The following is a 12103-nucleotide window of genomic DNA, read 5'->3' as shown; positions in this document are numbered from 1 at the left end:
TTTGCATCCCATCGTATCATCATTTGTGTGATTTTACTGGTTTAGAATAGTTCTGGTTCATCCCCAAATACATATATGTTATTTCTTCTGTAGGCCGCAGCTTTTGTGTGTGAAAATGACAGATTGAGCTAATGGGAGTAATCTTTATGATGATGATGGTCAATTGAGACGATTGCCCATCAAAAAACGCACAATATGTCTGCCTTTGTGCTGTAACCACTTTTGTATAAAACAAGTTGACGTGAGTTTAACTTTTGACTGACAAAATTGATTCATGTATATATGATTTTATCCATGTTCATGCATCTGTGTGGCCATAGTTTAATCTACAGTTATGTACAGTACCAGTCAAAAGTTTGGACATAACTCATCATTCAATGGTTTTTCTTTTACTATTTTTTTTTACTATTTTCTACATTTTAGAATAATAGTGAAGACATCAGAACTATTAAATAACAATCAAGTCAAAATATATATAATATTTTAGATTCTTCAAATTAGCCACCCTTTGCCTTGATGACAGCTTTGCACACTCTTGGCATTCTCTCAACCAGTTTCATGAGAAATGGTTTTCCAACAGGCTTGAAGGAGTTCCCAGATATGCTGAGCACTTGTTGGCTGCTTTTCTTCACTCTGCAGTCCAACTCATCCAAAACCATCTCAATTGGGTTGATGTTGGGTGATAGTGGAGGCCAGGTCATCTGATGCAGCACTCCATCACTCTCCTTTTTTGTCAAATAGCAAGAGCTATTTGACAAAGAAGGAGAGTGATGGAGTGCTGCATCAGATGACCTGGCCTCCACTATCACCCAACATCCTGAATAGCCTGAAGGTGCGTTTTGGTTCATTGTCCTGTTGAAAAACAAATGATAGTCCCACTAAGCGCAAACCAGATGGGATGGCGTATCGCTGCAGAATGCTGTTGTAGCCATGCTGGTTAAGTGTGCCTTAAATTCTAAATAAATCAGTGACAGTGTCACCAGCAAAGCATCCCCACACCATCACACCTCCTCCTCCACGCTTCACGGTGGGAACCACACATGCAGAGATCAGCCGTTCACTGACACCGCATCTCACAAAGACATGGCGGTTAGAACCAAAAATCTCAAATTTGGACAAATTTCCGCCAGTCTAATGTCCATTGCTCGTGTTTCTTGGACCAAGCAAGTCTCTTCTTATTGGTGTCAGTTAGTAGTGGCTTCTTTGCAGCAATTCAACCATGAAGGCCTGATTTACTCAGTCTCCTCGGAACAGTTGAGATGTGTCTGTTACTTGAACTCTGTGAAGCATTTATTTGGGATGCAATTTCGGAGGCTGATAACTCTAATGCAGCAGAGGTAACTCTGGGTCTTCCTTTCCTGTTGCAGTCCTCATGACAGCCAGTTTCATCATAGAGCTTGATGGTTTTTGTGACTGCACTTGAAGAAACTTTCAAAGTTCTTTCCGGATTGACTGACAATTTGTCTTAAAACCTCTTAGAGATCGGGCTACTTTTTTCAACATTCTGTTAAAAATCGCGCAACATTTCAACGTCCTGCTACTCATGCCAGGAATATAGTATATGCATATGATTAGTATGTGTGCATAGAAAACACTCTGAAGTTTCTAGAACTGGTGCAATGGTGTCTGTGACTATAACAGAACGAGTTCCGTGGTCAAAATCGCCAGAAAACCTGGTCACTAAATTGACAAAGAAAAAATCAATCCGCCAGCCCATGTATTGTCTATTGGAAGGAAAAATAATTAAGAGTGAGATTACAGTTCCTACAGCTTCCACACGATGTCGCCAGTGTTGTGATTTCAATTCAACTAAATCCTTGGTCATCTGAGTAATAGCCACATCCGGTTGTCAAGTCCACAGATGTAAACAATGGAACCGGAAAAGTTAGTTACGTTACCCAAACTCGTGCTTATTGAATACAGATCGCTCCGTGATCAATTTGATCGTTTATTAATGTTTAGTAATACTTAAAGTTGGATTACAGAAGTAGTTTGAAGTGTTTTGTCAAAGTTTATAGGCAACTTTTTTTATTTAAAAAAATAACGTTGCGTTTAAAAAATGTGTTTTTCCTGGATCTGACGGTGTTCATAAATTGACATTTTGGGTACACAAGGACCGATTTAATCGAGAAAAAGACCAATTGTGATGTTTATGGGACATATAGGAGTGCCAACAAAGAATCTCGTCAAAGGTAATGAATGTTTTATATTTTATTTCTGCGTTTGGTGTAGCGCCGGCTACGCTAATTCCTTTGTTTAGGTGCCCTTCTGGTATTTCGGCATGTTGCTTGCTATCAGATAATAGCTACTCATGCTTTCGCCGAAAAGCATTTTACGAATCTGACTCGTTGGCTAGATTCACAACGAGTGTAGCTTGAATTGAGTACCCTGTATGTGAATTTTAATGAACGTTTGAGTTTTAACGAGTGCTATTAGCATTTGGCGTAGCGCATTTGCATTTATTGTTGGAAGGGGGTGCGGTTGCGTCCTGAGTGGGCCAGAGAGGTTAAAGTAATGATGGACTGTCATTTCTCTTTGCTTATTTGAGCTGTTCTTGCCATAATAAATATGGACTTAGTCTTTTACCAAATAGGGCTATCTTCTATATACCACCCCTACCTTGTCACAAGACAACTGATTGTCTCAAACGCATTAAGGAAAGAAATTCCACAAATTAACTTTTAACATGGCACACATGTTAATTGAAATGCATTCCAGGTGACTACGTCATGAAGCTGGTTAAGAGAATGCCAAGAGTTGTGCAAAGCTGTCATCAAGGCAAAGGGTGGCTACTTTGAAGAATCTCAAATATATTTGTTTAACACTTTTTTATGAAAATAGTAAAAATAAAGAAAAACGAGTAGGTGTCTCCAAACTTTTGAATGGTACTGTATACAGGTAAATATCTTAAGTCTGATATTTTGAGTTATACTTAAGGAGATGCCAAAATTATTCTCCACCCTTCTTCCAAAGTGTGCACTTGCACACGTCCAGTAAAGGATTTAAATGCATAGGATGGGTGTGAGCATTGGTTGGAAGGAATTTCCACCAGTGTTAAATCTATGACAGGGAGTGTGCATGTGCACACTTCAGATAAGAGGGGAGAATCGGGATGTAGCCAGAAAGTGGCTTAATTCTCACGTGGTCTACTTTATTGTTGTGCCCGAAGCAAAGCATTAACCTGATTTTCTTTGTCGATGTGTATGCACGCCGCAAGACTCACTTTACATAAAAGTCTGCCCGGCAAAAGGAATTATTTATCTCTTTCCTCTGTGACTATGGGCTCTTTCTTTAAACAGCCACAAGCTAACAGCCACCAAATATTGAGTTGATTTGACATTTAAAGAAACTTGTTGAGGATAGGGGGCAGTATTTTCACTTTGGATGAATTGCGTGCCCATAGTGAACTGCATCAAACTCTGTCCTAGATTGCTAATATATGCATATTATTATTACTATTGCATAGAAAACACTCTGAAGTTTCTAAAACTGTTTGAAGTATGTCTGTGAGTATAACAGAACTCATAGGGCAGGCAATCTTCCAAACAAGAAGTGAAATTCTTGCCCAACAAGATATGGATCTGGAAGCACTTCCTACGCATTCCACTAGATGTCCTCATGCGTTAGAAAGTGTAAAGGAGCATTTGCTGTGAACTTTGACCTACTGGGAGGGGAAATAGTCAGTGTCCCGACAGAATGCCATTTTCCTGTGGCGCATTTCTCTGTGAGTGCTACCGCAGTTCCATTTGGCTCCAGATGAAAACGTATGATCCGGTTGGAACATTATTGGATATATATGATAATAACATCCTGAAGATTGATTCTCTACATAGTTTGACCAGTTTATTCGACCTGGAATATGTCTTTTGGAAGTTTTTGTGCAAATTATCTTGGACCAGCAGTCAGTTTTTGGGCATGTGAGCTGAAAGTGCTAGCAAATGCAGCTACTTGGACACTAGTATTGGACATTATGGAACAAAACAACAATTTATTGTGGAACTAGGACTCCTTGAACGACATTCTGATGAAAGATCATCAAAGGTAAGGGAAAATTTATGTTGTAAGTTCATATTTCTGTTGACTCCAACATGGCGGTTAAGTCTGAGCTCCGTCTCAGATTATTGCAATGTTAGGCTTTTTCCGTAACGTTTAAAAAAAATCTGACACAGCGGTTGCATTAAGAACCAGTGTATCTTTAATTATATGTAGAACATGTATCTTTAGTCAAAGTTTATGATGAGTATTTTTGAACATGGCGTTTTTTTTGGGGGGTCGTTTTTTGGATAAATAAAATACTTAAATCACCAGGAATTCATCTCTAAATGGATTTAATTCAGGAAATCCATTCCCAAGTATTCACACAAATAACAAAAGAGATGTGTAATCAAGACATGAAAGGATTGTTTTTAATTTATTTTTTATTGAGGATAAATTACCTGCTCCAGCATGTCCTTGGCTAGCTCTTCCCGCTCGTCCATCTCTAGAATGGCCCTCTTGATCTCCTCGTTGCTCATTTTTAACCTGCGAGGAAAGACCAACAGATAGATTTAGTTAGCAATGATGAGAGAGATTTAGTTAGCAATGATGATACAAACTGCAAACTGCAGGGAGGCAGGAGGAATACTGTATCTACACTATATGTGACTTAACTGCCTCAGCTCGCTTATGTCTTCTGTTTACTGTTTAATTAATATTTTTAAATGTAATTTGTACCCACAGTTTAGCTTGTACAATGCCTTGTTGAAGAACAGTAAAACAAACTCTCTCTCTCTTCACAAGGCAACAGTAAACATGTCATCCCCCATGAATGATGCAGCTCCCAACTTGGGCCAATGTGTGTACTTTTGTAAATGCCGGATCTCTATGTCAAAATGCATTAATGGAAAGGTGGATACCTAGTGAGTTGTACAACTGAAATCCTTTAACTGAAATGTGTCTTCCACATTTATCCCATCTGAATCAGAGAGGTGCAGGGGGCTGCCTTAATCGACATCCACGTCTTCGGCTCCCAGTGTGTTCACTGCCTTGCAGAATGACAGATTTTTACCTTGTCAGTTCTGGGATTCGATCCAGCAACCTTTCAGTTACTGGCCCAACACTCTAACCACTAGCCTACCTGCATTATTCACCTAAGGTTTGCCAAAATCCGGCCAGTGGTGTCTGAGATATCACGTGTAACGTGCGTACTAAAGTACATCCAGACAGAGACAGATCCATAGTCCCCCTCCCAATTTCATGGGTGGGGGACAATTAGCACTGTAGAAGCTAACCAACCATTTGCAAACAAACACACAGTGGTGCCATGTTTCCAATCAATGTGGGTTCATATTGAACAGTCAATATAGCTTATCCCCACCAGGCAATGTGTTACACAATGCAAACTGTTGGGTTCTGAGAGTATGAACATATACTTATTCATGTCACTGATGGAGTGCTGAGGTTTAGAGGGTCTACACCAGAACCTACGGGTTATAGGAGGAAGGTATATCATGTGTGCAGCTAAGCTTGGAATGTGCTGAGTGCAGGGATGTGATTACATGTGGCAAGCACTGATAAGGGGAGATGGGTGGAGATCTTAGAAACTAACAATGTAACTGAGGGAGAGAGGGTAATGTATACTGTTTACATTATGTCAGGATATGTTATTGTTAGCCATCAGGGATAGTCTGGGAGGAGAAGAGACACAGTCTGGAATCAATAACCATGACCGCCTTGAGCTGGGGAGGAGTGAGCACTTTGGGGGGTCAGGTTAGATGAAGTGAGGAAGAACATATATCACTAAGGTTCTGTCTAGCAACAGAGATGCATTGGCTGTTCAGTTGTGGAGAAGACTCAGCCTAGGAGAAAGGGTTAAATATCAGTGCTTGTGTGAAATGTTTTTTTTGTCTGAATTACAACTGTATCGACCCTTTGGGAAGAATTAAACTTGGTTTAATTAAGTGTCCGTGAGTTATTTACTCAAAATTAGAACCTAACAAAACAAAGCACTTCACATTAAATAGCCTGTCAAAATGAGTTCGCCATGCACAGTAAATTAGTTGTGCTCAAATACTAGCATATCAACCTATCCGTTCAACTAGGTTATAAAATAACCAAACAATTGACTAATGAAAAACCAACAGTACAAGCAACACAATCACTCCAATGTACTGTAGTACCATAGGGTAACTTTCATACATTGTACTGCTGTACCAGACCATACTCGACCTCGGGTGTATGGCCAACAGCAACAGAGTTGATCAATGCCCACTGCATTGGGTTTGGATCGATGACACTCTCTGGCAGTACACAGTACACAACAAAGCCCTACTAACTACAGACTGACCTCATTTGGAAATGGTTGGGCCTGTGTATGTACCCACTAGTTTTTATGCAATGGCGGCATCCTAAATGGGACCCTTAGACCTATAGAGCTCTGGTCAAAAGTAATGCACAACATAGGGAATAGGGTGCCATTTGGGACGTAGGCAATGACAGTGACCTGAGCTCCAGGGCATGTGGGGGCTCTAAAATCCTGTCTATTGATCTGTGATGTGGGACAAGACTCTCAATCATCTCTCTTAGGGCACTAAAGCATACACATGGCCATATTGTGAATTGGGGGAGAAGTTAGCTCCTTGGAAGTGATAAAAATTGATCCAAGATGTTATGTGACTGGACATCCCCCGAGGAGAAGTTATACTGTTTGTCTAGTTTTAGATATTTATAATTTCAGTCAAGCTTATAACTGTGATTCCCCAATTACTTCGACAAATCAGCAAAAAGAATGTCATGTTTTTCAAATCACACATCCTTGGCTCCAGTTTAAAAATCCCTGCTCTTCTAAATGACTACTATGCCATATAATTGCATTTCCTGAACAGATCTCCTCCTCCTTGAGGAGTCCATTAAAAATACACTGACCAGGTAAAAGCTACAGTTATTGATGTCACCTGTTAAATCAGTGTAGATGAAGGAGAGAAGATAGGCTAAAGAAGGATTTTTAATCTTTGAGACAATTGAGACATGGATGTGTGCCATTCAGAGGGTGAATGGGCAAGACAAAATATTTTAAAAAGTGAAAGTGTTATGGTGCCAGGCACACCAGTTTGAGTGTGTCAAGAACTGCAATGCTGCTGGGTTTTTCACATTCATCAGTTTCCCGTGTGTATCAAGAATGGTCCACCACCCAAAGGACATCCAGCCAATTTGTCACAACTGTGGGAAGCATCTAAGTCAACATGGGCCAGCATCTCTGTGGAACGCTTGACCCTCGGAGGTCCCATCCCCCCACCTCCTTGCTACCACGGCACCACAGAGGAGTCAATTGAGTTAACGTGTACTTACTTTGCAGTATAGTTCAGGGTACCTTGCATACTTTCTAACATAATATATTGCAAAGATAGATGCCAAAAAGGCTAATATAATGCCATCTTTATGGTTACAAGGATTGAGAATTATAATGCGATTTCCTGGATCCTATATCGGTTTGTGTTCTAAAGCTAACTCCTGTAACGACCATAGTAGTTGGCTACAGAGCACAAATAGATCTGAGACTGGACTATAATGTGATGTGCGTAACAAAACAACACTGAGTCCTATATGTGGTGGCTGTTGTGAAGTGGTTACGCTCTAGGCACATACATATATTGTTCCCTACCAGGCTGAGTTTCCCAGAGTCCACCCTTCCAACTATTCCTCCCACTTCTTTGTACTCCCCTCTAATTCTGCATGTGTCTAAATGCACTGAGTCCTGATGTCCCAGGGTTACATCGAAAGACTGAGCATCGACACAGGAGGGGATTGTGCATACTTAGAGAGCAGGATGACGCAGTTCTGAGCGCGGCGACCGTCGATTACCGACAACTCCTTCACCTTGCGAGTGCTCAGGTACAGGTCATCCATCGAGCCTGTTTCCTTCTTCACAGAGAGAGAAGGGAGGGAGGAGAGAAGAAACGAGATCAGTGTCTGACAGTATACAGCATTGACAACTCAAGTGAGAATGGAATTGGGTGCCGCTATTCCCTTTATAGTCCACTACTGTTGACCAAGGCGGGCTCTGGGAGTAGTGGACTATAAGGAATACGGGTGCCACTTCAGACGCACCCATGTTCAGTTTAAGGCCAATTAGCAAATGATTGGATGGAAGACGTGTGATGCCACTTCTTTTCATGTGAAATGTGACTAATGGACACTTTAGTGCAGGAGAAGGGTATTTAAAGCCCCTACATTGAAGTCTACCCACAATACTACCATACTGTACCCTCCCTGTGGTTGAATGCTAAGGTTGTGCCAATGTTGGTCACAATCGCCCTTCCCAGAACCATTGGCCAAGGCACCTGGCCAGGAAAGATTTTCAACTGTCATCGAGTGTTTATGTCAGTTTTCATTAGGGCATTATGGAGGTCTTATAAACATCTTGATGAAATGAAGTGTTTGCAGTCAGGCATATGAGAAGAGCTCAGAAAAGCCATGAAAAAAGAGCTTCAAAAGTCCATGTCGGTGCGAGCAGAAAATCTAAAATAGGTCTTGGGAGGAATGCTTTTTGGTGAGTCACCATCAAGAACACAGCGCAGGCTATTCCATAAATATTTCCGAAAGGGCAGGAAACGGTGCTACGAACTGGGCTCGAGGCAGCTTGTCAGATATTTTGGTAAGCTTCACACAAATGTAGTATTAAAAAAATCCACAAGGGGAACGAATAGATGTTTAAAAACTGTCTGGGGTTGAAATGTTCAAAAGTATTTTATTTATGGTCTAAGCAGGCTTCCTGCACTTCCGAAATGTACCTTTGAGGTTACGGGAAGGATGACGCCTTTGAAACAGCTACTGGCTTCCAAGAAAGAAAAGCATCTTCCATGCCCGCACTGACCAATAGTTCTACAGCAAAGCCTGACTGGCAGGATGGCACAGGGTCAAGGGACCACTCCCATTTGCTGTACTGCAGCCGCCCAGCCCTGCTATCTCTCTCTCTACTCACGCACGCACTCCAGATGTATACACCTTTATAATTGTTACAATGAAACTGGGGTGATCAAAAGGTAGTGGGGGAACCTTGTTATGTGTTCTTGGCCACTTGTTGGCTTTAGCTAAGTGGACTTAACTGCGCTCTGCTTCATACTTTTCTTACTTTGTTCATTGTAGTTTAGTAATGATGATTGATAGTGAAATTACAGTTTTGGCTTCATGAACCCAACTAGGGGCATTAAAGGCTTCATGAACCTAACTAAGGAGTGCTGTTAACAACTGACTGATGATTTACCACTGATTGCTTTCCTACAAGTACTGTACATGTCAGGGATGGGGTCAATACCATATGAATACCGTCAATTCAGGAAGTAAGCTCACATTCCAATTGGCTTACTTCCTGAATGACTGAATTGAAATTGAACTGATCCCAACCCTGCTACCTCATTTGACCATGACACTTTCAAATTCACTGTCAGTCATGAGCGGACTGACATTTTTACATATGTTATCTAACGGACAGTTTTAGTACTAAGATATCATTAAAAGCACAATCTACAACCCATCACTGTTAAAACAGATCTATCTCTGCTGTTATCTTATTTAACCCTTTTTAACCCTTTTTATCCAGGTAAGTACATTTAGAACACATTTGTAATGCTTATTAACCTCTAATCAAGCAAGCCAATTAATTAAACTTGAAATATACTATAAATTGTTCATTTTCCAATATGTATTACATGTTTTATTTAAACCTTTAATTCACCAGAAAGTCCCCATTGAGGTCAAAAGACCAATAACTCCACTAGCTACTTCAAACACTACATGATTATCCATGTGGCAGCCCATGTGTGCTCGGAGAAGGGAGAGAGGAAGGGAGGGAGGGAAGGAGAGACAGAGATAACAGTGTGGGAGCACGAGAGACCCGAGACTCACCTGCTTGAAGGATTGGTTAGTGAGCAGCTCCTGCCCAGGTAGTCGGAGAGTGCAGAGAGAGCGAGAGAGACCAAAATCGAAACACATGCAAAGGTTAGCACTTCAAGCCAGCAAAGAAAGGCAAAACCACAGTAGCTAGCAACTAGAGACTACACCACTACATACTAGAATGCAAAAGTGCAGATGTCTCTGGGGGGCTTGGTTCATCGAAAGTCTTCAAGGGCTTGTTTCATCACTACTGGTGGCGATCTCTCCCTCTCACTCACACACACACAACCTCAGGACTATCTGGCCTGATGACTCCTTGCTGTCCCCAGTCCACCTGGTCATGCTGCTGCACCAGTTTCAATTGTTCTGTCTGTGGCTATGGAGCCTGGACGTGCTACCTTGTCTCAGACCTGCTGTTTTGGACTCTCTACCGCACCTGCTGTCTCTGAATGATCGGCTATGAAAAGCCAACTGATATTTACTCCTGAGGTGCTGACCTGTTGCACCCTCCACAACCACTGTGATGATTATTATCTGACCCTGCTGGTCATCTATGAACGTTTGAACATCTTGGCCATGTTCTGTTATAATCTCCACTTGGCACAGCCAGAAGAGGACTGGCCACCCCTCAGTGCCTGGTTCCTCTCTATGTTTCTTCCTAGGATATGGCCTTTCTAGGGAGTTTTTCCTAGCCACCGTGCTTCTACATCTGCATTGCTTGCTGTTTTAGGCTGGTTTTCTATACAGCACTTTGTGACATCGGCTGATGCAAAAAGGGCTTATTAAATACATTTGATTGATTGATTGAAATTGTAAAAAAAAAAAAAGATCATCTTATCAATTTCAAAATAATGGGCGGGTTCTGGCACGTGTCACTTCGCACTGATAACATGTGCAGTAAATAGTAGCTATCGCAGTGTAGGCTAAGATACACTGTGTAGGCTACTTATCATTAGCTAGCTAGCTAAGACTCACCAGCCAACTTGGATAGCAAAAACAAGACATGACCATCAATGAGTTATGAGTTATTTTAATTTATGCACCGATGTACCTTGTAAGTAATTGGCAACAACAACTGACCTAATACCAGTGTTATCAGATAGCCTAGCTACAACAACTGACCTAATACCAGTGTTATCATATAGCCTAGCTACAACAACTGACCTATTGCCAGTGTTATCACATAGCCAAGCTACAACAAATGCATGAAACAATATTTATTTCCAGTCAATGTAAATAACCTATCATTTTTAGGAATTCAAATTAATTGGAAATCTAACTTTGCCCTGTGCTTCTCTGCCCATGCACTATAGTCTATTGATAATTTCATTGATATAACACAATACATTGCAGGCACAGTTGATCTCCCGCACCCAGCAGAGAATTGCACTTGGCTTTCATTTTGACTCAAACGGATCTCGACTAAGAAAAGGTTGGTGACCACTGTTCTATTCTAGAGGCGATGGCTGCCTATTGTGATCATTACTGTTACATATAGGCATTATGTTCTGGCCTGATAGTCAAGTAATTATAGGCCTATGGTTTATTAAGGGTAGGTATATGTGAGTTGCATGTTAAATGCAAGAGTTGTGTATTTACATAATCCTACAAGACTATTTGGCCTGTAATGCAAAAACACATGTTAGATGGTTTGTTGTGTGCGATCGATTACAGTCGGGTAAAGGGTAGGTTTTATGATAATTGAATGATGGTTTGAGTGCCAAATGAGGCCCCACCTACTTTTTGCTGGCTCTGCCATGAATGGATTTCTGCCTACTCCACTAGCCAATTCCAAATCTAAACTAATTTCACACATATTATTTAGTATATGTAAAGACCAGATTAAAGTGAGAATAGTCTGATGGGTGAGAATATAATCACTTGTGAATGAAGCCCAGTGTGTGCAGTCTAAGGCAAGAGACAGCACATGCATCATGTAGCCCATAGGTCTAGACATGGAGCGCACAAAACATTAGGCACACATGCTCTTTCCGTGACATAGACTGACCAGGTGAATCCAGGTGAAAGATATGGTCCCTTATTGATATCACTTGTTAAATCCCCTTCAATCAGTGTAGATGAAGGGGAGGAGACACGTTAAAAGAAGGAATTTTTAAGCCTTGAGACATGGATTGCGTATGTGTGCCATTCAGAGGTTGAATGGACAAGACAAAATATTTAAGTACATTTGAAAGGGTTATGGTAGTCTTACTGGTTTGAGTGTGTCAAGAGC

At 41.1% G+C, this 12103-nt stretch overlaps 1 protein-coding gene across 1 annotated transcript in view; it reads right to left on the bottom strand.

Moving 5' to 3' along the window:
• daam2 (dishevelled associated activator of morphogenesis 2) overlaps positions 1-12103 on the bottom strand; it is a 223168-nt gene that overhangs the window by 12183 nt on the left and 198882 nt on the right. Inside the window, 3 exon segments of the mRNA XM_064925631.1 lie at positions 4437-4521; positions 7793-7899; positions 9883-9912. Coding sequence (XP_064781703.1) covers positions 4437-4521; positions 7793-7899; positions 9883-9912 — 222 coding nt within the window.

The sequence above is a fragment of the Oncorhynchus masou genome, chromosome 2 (genome assembly GCF_036934945.1).
Source record: "Oncorhynchus masou masou isolate Uvic2021 chromosome 2, UVic_Omas_1.1, whole genome shotgun sequence".
NCBI classification, from domain to species: Eukaryota; Metazoa; Chordata; class Actinopteri; order Salmoniformes; family Salmonidae; genus Oncorhynchus; species Oncorhynchus masou.
Note: the sequence above shows the minus strand (reverse complement) of the source record. Positions and strands in the feature narration are given on the sequence as shown.